Consider the following 15,252-nt stretch of genomic DNA (forward strand, 5'->3'; position numbering starts at 1 on the left):
TCCGCGACGAGGGCGAGGCGGCGTGCCTCCAGGGTCTCGGCGTCGGCGTCGGCCGGGATGGGGACAGATAGGTCGTGCATCGCCGCTTGCAAGGCGTCGTGGGCGTTCTCGCCCGAGTTGGCGACGTGGCTGATGACCAACACTTCGGTGACAGCGCTGCTGCCACTGTCAGCTCGAGGGAGAGGATCGTCGAAGACCACCATGTCGGAGGGGTAGGCGTCGAGCGATGCCGTGTCGGAGTCGACGAGCATCGGGTCGGTGGAGCCGACCGACTCCACATCTGCAGCAGGCTCGCTAGAGACGTGAAGCTGGTCGAGGAGGCTGACGAGGCGGCTCTCGGGGTAGTCCGTGCCCGCGTCGAACGCGGGCTTGTCGGAGGTGCGAGTCTCGCCGAGCAGATCGGCGAGGCAGCTCGCCGCGCAGACGTCGTCGACGCCTTGCAGCGCGTCGAGGCAAACGCCATCGGGCGCAGCAGGCTGGCTGCGCTCGCGGGGGAGGAAGAGGGTTCCCGTCCAGAACAGGTCTCTGGACGACGGTGCACCTGGCCCCACGGTGGGCGCCAAATGTCGGGTGGTAGGTGCGACATATGCCAACGGGTGGCTTATCATGGTGGGTGCCAGTAAGACGTCGCCGGTGCCTGGAAACGGGATGAGGCGAAGACATGCACGCCGGCGAATCTTACCCAGGTTCGGGGCTCTCCGTGGAGATAACACCCCTAGTCCTGCTCTGCGGGGTCTCCGCTACAAATGCTCCTTGAGCTGTTGGGTTCAAGGAAGAAGAGGAGCAAGGCTAGCTCTCACTTCCCTCTCTATATGGTGCGTGTGTAACTCTAAGAAGCCAACCCTTTGCATGGGCGCCCCGGGGGGTTTATATAGGCCTACCCCCCGGGGTACAATTGTAATCCGGCTGGGCGCGGGTCCCAGTCGTTAGTGTCTGCGCTCGCTGGCTTCTCCGCCGGCTGTTGGGGCCCGCCGACTGGTGGGTCCCGCCGGCTGCCGGCCTCTTGGTCGACAGGCCGGCCCCACTGCCTAGGGTCTTGTCGGCGGCTGCTTACTGTAGCCTTGTCCCTGATGACGAGGGCTTCGTCGAGGTAAGCGTGGCTACAGTGTGCCGCCTCGAGGGCTCTCACCGTAGCCTTACCTCGTCTTGTCTCCTTAAGGTGGCACATGCTTCGAGGGAGGGGGATAGCCGGCTTCTGGGGGCCGGCTACGCCCTTGGCCGACTGGGGGAGGTCGGGCCGCCTTCGCGCCTCTCTCTGGCTAAAGGGGCCCGCCGCCCGTGGGCCGTACTGGCGTTGGTCGTGGATGACGTTGAGGCCAGCATGGCTACAGTGCCGAGCCGGACGGGAGATGGCTGACCCGTATGGCGTCCTGTGGCCATGCATGCCTCGGGCTTCGGGGGTAGTGGGCTGTGGCCACACCCCGTCTTGTCACCGTTATGTGGGTGTAGTTTTGGTGGGTGCGGTCTTGGCCGGCTTTGTGGAGTCGGCGCGCTTCATGGCTGACTCTTGGGAGTCGGTCCTCTTGGCGCCGGCTTCCTGGAGTCGGCCATCTCGCAACCATCTTGGGGGAGGTTACCGGGGCCGTGTCGCCTTTGGAGAGCCGGCCCCTGCGGTAGTCAGCCAGGGAAGTCGGCCCAACGCTTCTAACGCTTGAAGGCTCAATCGGCCTGATAATTTTTGAAGAACCAGGGATAGTCGGTTAGGCTACCCGTGGCCATTTACTCCGACAAGTATGTGCTATGAAATGTTTAACTGATGACCTGCAAGACACACAGTGTTAACGTATCGCCTTCGTGTAAATATCCCAATATACTAGTATTGTTCCCAACGAACAACATGAGGAGAGTGTTAATGCGAATGCTTGATGGTGGTGTAAGACAAGTAATTAAGGACTAAAATAAAGTAGTAAGAACAGCCAACAAAGAACAGAAAAATAAAGGACAGGATCCGTGAGTTGTCTGCAATGAAAATATTAGGCGCAAAGAGACTCGAGTAATGGTGGATATCAAATGTCATAGTGTTATAGACATGTATTCATGTGATTCTACCTTGAGTATTCTAGGTTCAATAGGCGAGTCACACTCTTGAATAATCAAACTCCTCTTCCCGGGATTGTTTGACTCTATTGTCCTGCCTCCCCATTACCATATTCCTGGTCGGCTCCACAATTAAGGTCGCTAAATCAGACCAACGCTTTACGTGTTGTGGCTTCCCATTATCTTCATATTGCCTTAGTTGATCATAGATACCAACATCTATCACTTGCAAGTCACTCATTCGCTAACAATACGTGGTTACCTATGTAGGTGTCCGGATCATGTTGTCTGAATCCTTAAATTGAACAGCAAGCATTATACTCTCCACAGATAATCAACCTAATGATTGTGGTTTCACAAATAACAACATATAGATTATGAACAGATTAATCTCATCAATCCCCTACATCTCCCACGCCTATGGGGGATTACTCACGCATGAGAGAGGAATAATAACGAATCGCAAAGCTTATGCAAGAGAATCCATTTCAATAAAATTGTAGTTTGCCACAATTAGATGAATGGTTAAATCGATCTCAATCTCTAGACCAAATATGAATAGAGTTACAAACCATATGCTTACAAGACGGAATATTTTTCTCTATGACGGTAATGTCATGAAAGAATGGGGTATACCTACTCTACCACGGTTGCCGCGTCGTACATGCAGCAGTGGAAAGCAAACGCAATACCAAAGTGCTATTGTGAGCTTGGATGAATAGTAAATTTCAAAAAAATAGTAAAAAAATCGAAAATTTCTGAATTTTCTTGGCAAGAAACATTGATGATTTTTCTACACCCATGCAAATTTTCGCAATGAAATCACATTTGTGAAGGTATGGACAAAGTAAATAAATTTGATGCTCCAAAACACCTCCAAAACACTCTTTTTGGAGCATCAATTTTGTTTTTTTCCCACACCTCCACAAATGTGATTCCATCCTGAAAATTTGTACGCATGTAAAAAAACATCAATATTTCCTGCCAAGATAATCAGGGAATTTTTTTACAATTTTTCGGATTGTACTGTTCATACGAGCTCCTGTGAGCTCAAGCTCACATATAATGTCTGCGCAATAGAAACTTTTTCCCCATCAAAGGAGCTCAAAGCCCCATTTTCATTTAAGAAAATAGAGTCTTTTACAAGCAAGAATTTTTTTGGCGTATTTTACAAGTAAGACACCTTAGCTCCATACACCCCATCATAGCTGGCCACATGGGCCGGCCCGGCATGGCCTGACCCGGCCCATGGGGGCACATTTAGTAAATGGGCCGTCCCATGCCGGCCCATGTGCTGCGCTTCTAGGCCCAGGCACAGCCTGGTTAGTAAACGGGCCGGCACGTTGGCCCGTTTAGCACGCTGGGCTGCAAATTTTCATCCTATTGGGCTGATTTTTAGGCTTATTGGGACATATTTTTTGGTATATATAAAAAAAATTCTGAAAAAAATATATATAGAAAATAAACGGGCCGGGTCGTGCCGGCCGCGTGCCCTGCCTCTAGGCCCAGGCACGGCCCAAGGCGTGCCGCATGCCGGGCACGACCCTTTTAGCCCGTGCCGTGCCTGGCTCATGGCGGGCCGTGCCGGCGTGCTTGCGGGTTGGCCTGGTTGGCCCGCCCCGTTTGGCTAGCTATACAGTTTGTCAGCCTACAACAAGGTGCTAAACTAAAAACTGAACTCCCCTAAAAAAAACTAAACACACTAGGGAAGATACACAGAGTGCAACATTTGTTAGGATGGGAGCCAACGAGGCTTCTTTTGAAAAAAATCTACATATATTTGAAAGTTTCAAAAAACTTATTTTTTTACAAATACATAGTTTTTCACGAATACGCTATTGTCAGCGTATCATTGCATTGATAGAAGGGGTAGAACATACAGAGTGGCATCGTGGTCACGTACATTACGAGGCGTGCACACGATACAAAGAGAGCATGAGATGGGTTGCTCAGCCCAGGCAACATAGGCTACACTACAAGGATAATGTTGCTAAGTCCTTTGGCTCCTGCATACGCCCAAGAGCGGGCGTCGTCCTTGATCACCATCAGGAGGGAGGCGGAGGAGGGCGCAATCTTGTCGAAGATGACCGCATTGCGATGGCGCCAGAGGGACCAGGCTGTGAGCGCGGCAATAGTAGATAGCCCACGTCGTTTCTCCATGGCAATTGTGTCGAGAGCGGAACTGAGCCAGCGCAGGAAGTCGAGGGTACCATCCGGCACGGGGATCTCGGGGCAACACCAGGAAAGGATGCCGTGCCAGATGATGCAGGAGAAGACACACCCAATCAAGAGGTGGTGAAGGGCCTCGTCGTGCTGGGAGCATAGGACGCAGGCAGGCTCGTGGGGTAGACCGCGTCTCTCAAGCCGGTCAGTCGTCCAACACCGGTTGACAGAGGCGAGGTAGAGGAAGAACTTGACGGAGAGGGGGGCCCCAGATTTCCAGATGAGACGCCAATGCTTGGAAGACGTAGAGCCGGTGAATAAGGCGTTGTAGCAAGAGGAGGCGGAGTAGGTTCCGTTCTCCGTCCACCGCCAAGAGATGGTGTCGGGCTCCTGGGAAAGGACGATGACCTGCAGATGGCACCAGAGGTCAAAATACTCAAGAGCAGCAGCCGGACTGAGGTGGCCGTGGATGTCGCTGATCCACATGCGATTGTGCAAGCCCGAGGCGACAGTGCGCGAGCGACGGCGCCGGCTCGGGACAAGGGCTGTAAGGCTTGGGGAAAGCTCAGCGATAGAGTAACCCTGAAGCCACTTGTCAGTCCAGAAGCGGCAAGTAGAACCATTGCCGAGAGACCAAGTCGTCGAGGCGCGAAAGAACCACAGGGCCTCGGGGTTCGAAGGCGGCTGAAGATGTGACCAAGGCCGAGAGCTGTCAGAGGCATGCAGCCAAAGCCAGCGCACCCGAAGAGAAATGCCAGTGCGGTGCAGATCATGGATTCCGAGCCCACGAAGCTCGATCGGACGGCAAACTCGTGCCCAGCTAACAAGACAGGAGCCAGAGCGGGCGTCCTTGCGTCCATGCCATAGAAAATCGCGGATGATCCGGTTGGCTTTCTTGAGAATGGGGGGGGGGGCAGCGACATGGCCAGCAAATACATATAATTGTTCTCTAGGAATAGAAAAAAATTCACCAAACAATACAATAGTTTTGCTAAAGCACATCTAGATGTGCCATAAGTATTGCACATCTAAGTCTTGTGCAATTGATCTTACATGGAGACTCATGTGGGTATTTTATTTTTTATACTTGATTGAGTCACTTAGATCTGGAGTGTTTGACAAAAAACTATCACAATTGGGGCTTCCGTCCCACAGAACTACCACTTTTTTAAAAGTGGCTGATAACTACCAAAAAATTGGAAGCGCGTGACTAAAAACTACCAAGTTGACGATTTGACCGTTTTAGAGCGTTTAAACCCATTTCTGACAGCAGTGGCCCACATGTCAGGTGGACGACAGCGGTAACGGCTAACGGTGCTCCGTCCCAGCCGTTAGAGTCGGCTGTCGCGGTCGCACCTGGTCGGACTAGGACTAAGCTGGCCGACCGGGCCGCTCGTCCCCAAGCTCCCTCGCTCTCCCCCGAGCTCTTCTCCTAACCCTAGCCGGCGGCATTCATGGCGGCGGTGGATGCAAACTCCGATGCCAGATCGCTTGGAGGCATCCCCCCCCCCGACGTGGTGGGAGGCGATGTTGCCGGCTTCTCGGAGGTTGATAACTGGCTAGGCAGCACAAGCTTCGTGGTTCCACAGCCTTCCCAACCGCAATCTCAGACGTCCCAGATGTCGGTGAGGCCGCCTCCGGTTGTAGTACCGTCGACGAGAAGAAGCGTAGGTCGAGGCCGGCACAAGCTTCCTCGTCCTGCTGGCGGAGCGAGGTGTGGCATCTGATTTCTCATAATGTTTATGTAATTTTAGGTTAATTTTAGAAGTATGAGATATAGGCTAGTTGCACACTTAGATTCAGATTACAACCCTGTTTGTGCACAATGGTAAATTGAAATCTGTTAGCAACCTTAACATTGCGTTGTGTTTTCAGTGAATCCAAGCTGTCAGAGAACTGAAAAATAGTTAACTGTCAGAAATCTTAATATTGTCCAGGCCGTTTAATTATAACTATCTTAATCTATGTTGCAGTATTGATGACCCAAAGTGGGAAATTTGGTTTCATTTCCTAGCTAGAGAATCTGTGGTTAGAAGAATTTACCAGTCAGACATATCATATATTACTCTGGTTTCTCTTATTGCGTCTGAGGGCCGTGGAGCTGATGATTATATGTACTATGTTGTTGATGAGAAGAAAGGAATAGAAGGTCTAGAGCATGTTGGTTGTGAAGATGATGTGCAGCAGATGTTGATCCAATTAGATAAGGAAAAGATTGTGAACATACGAGTTGCCAGAGCAGATGAGCCTTCTAATGCAGATGAAAATAGAGATAGTTATTTTGCTGAACATGGCATTAGCACACAACAAAGTTGCACGAAGCTGGTGGATGCAACCAAAGAAAGAAAGGAGGAGCTTAAGAACAACAATCTTCAGAGAGAAGCTGACCTTAACCATTTTGAAGGTGACACTGATGTGTCTGAATTTCTTTCTGATGAAGATGGCAACAATGTGGAATTACATACAGGCTCCTCCTCTGAAGAAGAAGCTGCAAAACAAAATAGATCAATGGTCCAGAAGCTGAAGGCAGTGAGAAATCCTGGTCCAACAAGTAGATCACACCATGAGGTTGAGAAGAAGGAAAAACCAGACTGGTTTCCTAAAGCAGATGAATTTTGTTTTCCTGGTGATCCTGGAATTAGTGATGAAGAAGATGAGATTGAAGGAGCTTTCAAACTACCAAGTGGTAGGAAGAGAAGGTTGAAGAAGATGAAGGAAAGGGTATGGTTCAATGAAAAGCTTCCAGATCCACAAGAACAGTTTTGTAAGGGACTGTGCTTCACCAATGTTTATGTGTTCAGAGATGCACTTAGGGATTTTCACATCAGGACTTTGAGGAATTTCCAGTATCAGAGAAATGCCCCTGATAGGATTATTGTTTGGTGCTCAGAGAGAGCACATGGATGTGATTTTTATATCTGTGCCTCTAAGATAGCTCGTGAGCAAACTTTCTGCATCAAGAAGTGTGATATGCTGCACACTTGTGGAGCATGTGCAGAGAACACAAAGGTTACTACAAAGTGGTTGTCCAAATCAGTACAACCAGCATTGAGAGATGACATTAGAGCTCCTGTGGATGCATTAATAAAAAAGACTAAGACTAAGTTTTCAGTTGATGTTTCAAGAAGTGTGGCATATAGGGCAAGGAGGAAGGCTGTTGATGTCGTGCAAGGTGACCACAAGCAACAATACTTGAGACTGAGGGATTATCTTCAAGCTTTTCTTGACACAAACCCTGGGAGCAGATGTATTGTAACAACATTTGTTGACCCAGAAAATCCTGCACCCACTCCTAGATTCAAGTACATGTTCTATTGTCTGGCAGCATCAAAGGAAGGGTTTCTGAATGGTTGCAGACCATTTATAGGTAATTGTTGTTGAGTTTACCGTTCTGAATTTTGGGTCATATTTGGCCTGTAGCTAATGTTTTACTGCATCCAGGGCTTGATGGGTGTTTCATCAAGTTAACCACTGGACAGCAAATTCTTGCTGCCACAGGAAGGGATGGAGAAAGTTAACCACTGGGTGTTTCATCAAGTTATCCATAGCTTTTGGTGTGGTTGACAAGGAAGATGGAGAAAGTTGGACTTGGTTTTTAACTCAGCTGAGATGCTGCATTGGTAGTGGTAACAAATTTGGAACATACATAATAATATCTGACAGGCAAAAGGTTAGCAAGTATGTTCGGGGGAGAGTGAGGGAGCAGGTGGGGACGAGCCCGGTCGGCCAGCTTATATCTGGTCCGATGCGTCCCGGTCGGCCCGGTCGACCAGGTGCAACCGACGAGCGAGCGGCTCTAACGGCTGGGACGGAGCGCCGTTAGCCGTTACCGTTGTCGTCCACCTGACATGTGGGCCACTGGTGTCAGAAACGGGTTTAAATGCTCTAAAACGGTCAAATCGTCAACTTGGTAGTTTTTAGTCACGCGCTTCCAATTTTTTGGTAGTTATCAGCCACTTTTAAAAAATGGTAGTTCTGTGGGACCGAAGCCCCGATTGTGGTAGTTTTTTGTCAAACACTCCTTAGATTTGCAGTAAGTGGGGCGTATCTAGATGTGCCGTAAACAGACCCATTATACAATTATTTGAATGCTACCCAAAAGAGATAAAAATCTGGCCCAAATACCAGAAAGAAAAAGCCCATTTTAATCTATGTATTTGTCTTTTTTATGCACATCACATATAAATATATACGTTTTCTAAAAATTGTAAACATATATGTTCATGAAATTTCGTCTGTACATACAACACATACATGCTTAAGTATGTACGTTTTCTCAGAATTTTTTTAAATGTAGGAAATGTATTTTCCACAAAAAAATTAAAGGAACTCCGTGAAGCTCGGCCACCAAATGCACTTTGCTAGATACATACCCTCTTACACCCAGCAACTACAAACCTACAATAAGCATAACCACACGCTGCTGAGCGCAAACACTTTACTCAAAATTGCTTCATTGGTAACCGTTGCCCCAGCCAATCAGCCATGACCTTTCCTGAAGACTTCACCTATCACTTGAGCAAGCCTTGTAGACAACACACGCGGCATCTTTTGCAATCCTCTTTTCTGGAGTATAGTCCAAGAGTGCGAGACGAGAAAGTAACATGCGTGAGATTAAGACATACTACTATCTTTTTTGGACGCGTCTAGTGGGCGGCCGACTGCCCACTAGTGCAACCGAGCGGCCGGCTGAAAAAGGTAACCCCCTGTCCCCCGCGAAACAGAAAAGGAAGGGGCCACCAAACCGACCGATCAACCGGCCACCAACAGAATCGCCCACACCCCCCACGTGGCCAGCTGTCCCCAGCTCGCCCCCACGCCCGCTCGCCCCAGCCCCTCCCACGCTGCCTTCTTCTTCTTCTGCACGCCAGAAAGGAGATCCAATAGAATCGCCCCCAGCCCTTCTTCCTCATCCTACACAGCCGCCATGGGAGCCCCAAAGTAGAAGAAGGAGCTGCTTCAAAAAAGAAGATCTACGGGTAGGGTGGTCAGAGCCATACCAGGCAGTAACATCAAGTAGGCAAGCCCCCTCTGCCCCTCTTCACTTCCCCCTTTCTTCTACTGCATATATGTAGGCATATGTAAACCCCCTTCTTCATGGATCTAGCACAAATCCATGGAGAAGCTGCTTCAAAAAAGAGGTGAATCTGGCACATCACACCACCCTACTTGATGTTACTGCTAGATGTGTTAAACAAGCCAAAAACTACTTGGTGCATGCCAAACAAGTTTCTACCGCCTGGATGTGTTAAACAAACCAACTAAAACAAATTCACTGGCCAATTAAAACATGATTAAGGCCAACTCAACAAAGCATTGTAGCCAAAAACTAAACATGCGTTCTACCAACTTGTAGTTATTGTTTGCAAATGAACAAATTGACTGTCCAATAGATATGTGCAACGAAAAATTCATAAATGTGCAACTGAACATGCATCCCAGCCAACTGAACCTATATTCTGGCAACTCGGCATGCATGCTAGCCAAAACTAAAACATGCATTGTACCCCACGTGTACTGGATATTGGTGAGTGAACACTTTAGAAAACCTGTAGTATATGTGCAATAAAAACATGTTTTCTGGCCAGCTAGACATGCATGTTGGCCAAAACTGAGAAAATGTATCCTGGCCAACTGAGACATCTATTCTAGCCAACTGAATACATTAACTGTCCAACTGAACATGCATGTTGGCCAAAACTGAAATAAATGCAACCTGGCCAACTGAGACATCTATTCTAGCCAACTAAAAACATTGAATGTCCAACTGAATATGTATGCTGGCCAACTGGAAAAATGCATCGTGGCAATTGAGACATCTATTCTAGCGAAAACCAGAAATCTGTAGTGCGGCAGCAAAAACACAAGAACTTTTGTCCATGGCTAATGAAGCCACAAACCATATTAACATATTCACGCATATAATCTTGTCCCACACATATATTCTGGTCCCACACCTATTGCAAAGCTATAGTGTAAAAATATGTTCAATATACCAGAACTAAAAACATAAACGGCGATGAAAACATATAACTATAATCTGTCCTCCAATTCTTCTTTCTTCTTTCACCTGGATTTTCCGTCTCAAATGTAACATCAAATTATGTGCAGAAAAATTTGAAACAGCTCCTTGCCAAACAGAAAACCTACAGATCATTGCAACAAAACAAAGGGAAAAAGTCAGAAAACTCTCTAGTAAAAAGAAGTCATGCTCTTGCCAACTATTTACTGCAAACTGTGCAACTAACATAACAACTATGTGCAAACAAAAAATTCATAACTGTTATAATAAAGATTATGCTACAGTCATGTTGCTTTAGGAACTAAGATTGCCACAAAATGGTGTGCAACTGCCTATTTACTAAGTTTTTAGGTTGTTTGAAACACTCTTTTCTGTGGTTACCAACTAATGACATCAATTTCTTCTTTTTTATATGTGCAGCATCCAAAAAAAGGAAAAAAATGCTTGATCTCAATGAGTTGCCTCCTGATCTCAATGAGCTTCCTCATGATATGGATCAGCAGCAACCCAGCATACAACAAGGAAATTGGACAGAAAATGGTTGATCTGATTACTACACGCAGACAAGTCATGATGGTAACCCTATGGGCCATGACAATGTGGTAGGCCAGTCATCAGACCGTGGTGCCCCTGTAGTGGTGTCTTTGCAGTTAGAGAGTCATACTCTTGATGACACGGGAACCGATGCAAATGTTCCTGGTCCAACCAGGACTGAGCTAGGAGCTGGGGCTGTTGACGGAGCTGTGCAAGGAGAAGAAGGAGAGAATGAGGCTGGTTCTCAACCTATGGAACCCTATGTTGGCATGAGGTTTGACAGCCTTCAAATTGCTAAGGATCACTACAAAAGCTATGCACTACAGATGGGTTCTCTATCAAGATGAACACCTCTAGACGGACACCCCGCACCAATGAATTGATAAAACAACAGTTTTGCTGCAACAAGTTCAAAGAGCCCAAAGCTGATGATGGAGGAGCTGAGGCTCCTCCTGTCCTGGACCCTATTCCAGATCCAAAATCTGTTGACAGTGATGAGGAGATGGAAGAAAGAACCTCCAATATTTGCTGAAGAGGAGGCTGGTACTAGTAAGAAGAAGAAGAAGCGCAAACGCGAGACAATAAAGCAGACTCAATGCAAGGCGAAAATGTTGGTGAAGCTGATAGATGGGCGATGGGAGGTGACGCACTTTGTTCGTGACCACAATCATCCGCTCGTGAAGAAACCTTCATTGTCCAAATACTTGAGATCCCACCAAGGCATCTCACCTGATGAAAAGGAGTTTCTGCGCATCTTGTATAACTGCAACTTGACTACAGGTGTGGTGTTTTTCTATATCCCTTAAAGAATTAAGTTTCCCTCTAGGCAGTCCAGTGTGCAACTGTTATGGTACTACTGTGCAACTGAAATGACTTAACTGTGCAACTGGTGTCCAACTTCCCATGCTGTTTGTATATCACTTTTGGTGCTTGTTGTGCAACTAGATTGTCTTTACTGTGCAACTACACAATGTCCTGTATGCAAAAAGTGCAAAGTGTTTTTAAAAAGGTGCAGCTAGGTGTCCATTTCCTGCGATTATCTTCTGTGCCAACACATGTCCTATTACTGTGCAACTGGATGTGCGCATTCGTGCAACTAAAAAATGGATATACTGTTTGTTTTTGTATTATGCAGGACGTATGATGCATATAATGGCAGAGTTCTACGATCTGAGATGATGGTGCCGTTCGGACCAAAGGCAATAACAAATCTGTGTACAAGTTTCCGTAGAGATGACACAAAGGAGGGTGATCTGATTGAGACAATTGCGCACTTCAAGGATATACAAAAAACCGATCCAGACTTCTTCTATAAGGTGAAATATGATGAAGAGGACAGAGCTGTCAACATATTTTGGGTGGATGGCTTAGCTCGAAAAGCTTATGCGGAGGCGTACCATGATTGCATATCGTTTGACACCACCTACATGACCAACATGTACAATACGTCGTTCGCGCCCTTCATAGGAATAAACCGACATGGCCAATCTTTCATGCTGGGTTGCGCGTTTGTGAGGCAGGAGTTGGCATCGAGCTTTGATTGGGTCTTTGGAGCATTCCTAGAGGCTATGGATGGCAAACCTCTTGACAACTTCATCATCGACCAGGATGGAGCAATGAGGCAGTCAAGACAGAACATCTTTCCAACCACCGTGCACCGCTGTTGTCGATGGCACATCATGAAAAAGGCTCAGGAAAAAGTTGGTTGGCCGTTGTGCCGCAATCCAGGACTCTCTGATGATTTCAACAAGTGTGTTGACTTCAGCTTCACTATAGACGAGTTTGAGCAGAATTGGGCTGGGTTAATGATGAAGTACGAGGCTATGACACACAACACTCTGAGAAGTTGTACGAATACAGGTCAACTTGGGTGCCGTGCTACTTCAAACACAGGTTCTTCCCCTTCCTACAGTCTACACAGCGTAGTGAGGGGTTCAACACCGTCCTAAAAAGATATGTGAACCCACACAACTCAATGCTGAACTTCGTCAAGCAATATGAAAAAATCCAGAACCACATCCTTGCCAAGGAAGGCTGCAATGATTACAGGACAGAACACCTTGGGATTGAGCTATGGTCCAACTTCCCAATAGAGAAGCAAGCTTACAAAACCTATACTAGGGACCTTTACCGCAAGTTCAGAGAAGAGTTTGAGCTGATTGGACGTTATAATGCATTCCAAGTTGGTGCTGATATATTTGAGCTCAGACCGAACCAGGAATTTGTTGCCAAATATGGTTCTCGAAACTACTTGGTGCAGGCAAGGGTGGAGGAGGGTTCCTATTTGTGTGAGTGCTGTAAAATGGACAAGGACGGCATCCTCTGTTGCCACATCCTTAAGGTGTTCACCCATATTGGAGTTGATGTCATGCCAGAAAGGTACCTGCTAAGACGGTGGACACCTACTGCTGTACCTAGTGCGCCAGGGACTGGTTATGAGCAACCGGATGAAATGCCTCCTCAATAAAAGAAGCAGATAAGGGAGAGGAACATGATATACGATTTTCAGAAACTAGCAAAGTTTGCGAGTGGTTCTGATCCAGCACAAGCTATTGTATACAAGCATATGCGCGCAGCACGTACTGAGATCGGCCACCTGAACAAGTCCAAGAAAAAGAAAAAGTTGACTGCTGCCACGGGGCCATCAGATGATGGCAACCCTCGAGGACCTCCTCCACCTCCAGGCAGCAATCAGGGGGCTCATCATCCAGGTAATTACCTGCCCCAACTCCTGATCTAACTAGGTGTGTAACTTCAGTTGCACACATCATTGTGCCCAGTTGCACACATCATGGTGGCCCAGTTGCACAGAACAGGCTGCCTAGTTGCGCACGCTGTGTTAGTTCAAGCATGAAGATAACACAACTAACTTGTTTTTCCTGTTTTGGATATAGGTGATGTCAACCCTCAAGGACCTCCTCCACCTCCTGGCTGTACACGGCATCCTCCGCCACCTCCTCCCCCGCGTGCTCCTCCCAATGGCCCTACAGGAAGCACTCAGGGGGCTCATCGTCCAGGTAATTACCTGCCCCAACTCCCCATCAAACTAGGTCTGTAACTCCAGTTGCACACATCATGGTGCTCAGTTGCACATAACAGGCTACCTAGTTGCGCACGCTGTGTTAGTTCGAGCATCAAAGATAACACAACTAACTTGTTTGTCATGTTCTGGCTATAGGTGATGCCAACCCTCAAAGACCTCCTCCCCCGCCTGGCCCAACTAGCAGTGCCCTGCGTGCTACTCCCAATGGACCTACAGGCAGGACTCAGGGGGCTCATCACCCAGGTAAATACCTTCTCTGACTCCAAACAAAACTAGGGTGTGTGACTTTAGTTGCACATATCATAGTGCCCAGTTGCACAGAACATGCTGCCTAGTTGCGTGCGCTGTGTTAGTTTGAGGATCAAGCTAAAAATCTAACTTGTTTTTCCTGTTCTACCCATAGGCGATTACAATCCAAGTACCATGACGGGCCGTGCTACTACAGGTGTTTTTTTCAACTTAACTTGCACACAGCAACCAGTTAGTAGCACAGCATGGGCTGTGTGGTTGCAGAGAACATCAGTGCTGGTTGCACAACAAAAAAATACTAAACTTTTTATATGATTATTACACAGGTGATCGTGATGGTCCTACTGCCCCGTTGGAGGCTGCATCCCCTGCACAAGCTTCTGATGATTTTGTGCCCAGGGATCCTCCAAGGTCTACTACAAAGGGTAGGGCAAAGAGTCGACGGTACAAATCGGCGCTGGAGCTACACCCAAAGAAGAAAAACAAATGCACCCAGTGCCAATCTACAGAGCACATTGCTGGTGTGTGTCCACTTAGGCTACTGTGATTCTGTTTCATCGTTTGTAACTTTGGGACAAAAAAGGAAAAGAATGATGTTTTTTTAGCAATGTTGGGACCAAGCGGACACATTCATCATCTATGATTCCTCTTTATCTAATTTATGCTCCTTGAATTAGTTCATGCACTGTGTAAAAAAAGTTGCTATTTGTGCCTTTGTTGGCAACTGGTTAAATATTTAGTTGTTGAACAATTGTATGTCCAGTGCTCCTAATGTATCAACAAAAGTGATGATATTGAGTTGCAAACGGAATTACTACTAGTGTGCAACTACAAAATCTGCTTAAAAATTGTGCAAACCAGCAACTTCCTCCATGGAGCAGAGAAAGAAAAAGATTACTGACCTAGTCCTTGTCGTATCTCAGCAACTTCCTCCATGGGGCATTGTTGTGCACGCTGGTGACCCAATCATATGCCAGCTTCTTCCTGATGTTGAGTACTTCCTTTGGTTCGTAGTTGGGCAGTTGGCTACCGTTCCACTCGGTGGCGTTAAGCAGTGCGAACAGCCCACACTCATTACTGCGATGGGCAAAAAAGAAAATTTGTCACATAAAATTAAAACCAATAAAGATAATGCACTCTGTGCAACTGCTTATGTTCTAATGTGCAACTGCTTATGTTCTACTGTGTAACTGCTTATGTGCCA

At 47.3% G+C, this 15,252-nt stretch overlaps 4 protein-coding genes across 4 annotated transcripts; 3 read left to right on the forward strand and 1 right to left on the reverse strand.

The window, feature by feature from the left end:
* Positions 1-4,005: 4,005 nt before the first annotated feature.
* Positions 4,006-4,686, reverse strand: LOC141023136 (uncharacterized). The gene has a single exon (XM_073499463.1). It carries the CDS (start codon positions 4,684-4,686, stop codon positions 4,006-4,008), a length of 681 nt encoding a protein of 226 aa, XP_073355564.1.
* A 968-nt stretch (positions 4,687-5,654) lies between these two features.
* On the forward strand, positions 5,655-7,718 carry LOC141023137 (uncharacterized). Its single transcript, XM_073499464.1, has 5 exons — positions 5,655-5,825; positions 5,955-6,028; positions 6,076-6,087; positions 6,174-7,567; positions 7,642-7,718. The coding sequence occupies exons 1-5, from the start codon at positions 5,655-5,657 to the stop codon at positions 7,716-7,718; spliced, it is 1,728 nt and encodes a 575-aa protein (XP_073355565.1).
* Positions 7,719-11,187: 3,469 nt separating this feature from the next.
* LOC109765198 (protein FAR1-RELATED SEQUENCE 5-like) lies at positions 11,188-13,223 on the forward strand. Its single transcript, XM_020323980.3, has 3 exons — positions 11,188-11,513; positions 11,892-12,557; positions 12,650-13,223. The coding sequence occupies exons 1-3, from the start codon at positions 11,188-11,190 to the stop codon at positions 13,221-13,223; spliced, it is 1,566 nt and encodes a 521-aa protein (XP_020179569.3).
* LOC120964168 (uncharacterized) lies at positions 11,836-14,862 on the forward strand. Its single transcript, XM_040388588.3, has 5 exons — positions 11,836-13,467; positions 13,651-13,773; positions 13,935-14,042; positions 14,203-14,244; positions 14,375-14,862. Exons 1-4 carry the CDS (start codon positions 13,405-13,407, stop codon positions 14,224-14,226), a joined length of 318 nt encoding a protein of 105 aa, XP_040244522.1. The 5' UTR covers positions 11,836-13,404; the 3' UTR covers positions 14,227-14,244; positions 14,375-14,862.
* The last annotated feature ends 390 nt before the right edge of the window (positions 14,863-15,252 follow it).

The sequence above is a fragment of the Aegilops tauschii genome, chromosome 5 (assembly GCF_002575655.3).
Source record: "Aegilops tauschii subsp. strangulata cultivar AL8/78 chromosome 5, Aet v6.0, whole genome shotgun sequence".
Taxonomy (NCBI): Eukaryota; Viridiplantae; Streptophyta; class Magnoliopsida; order Poales; family Poaceae; genus Aegilops; species Aegilops tauschii.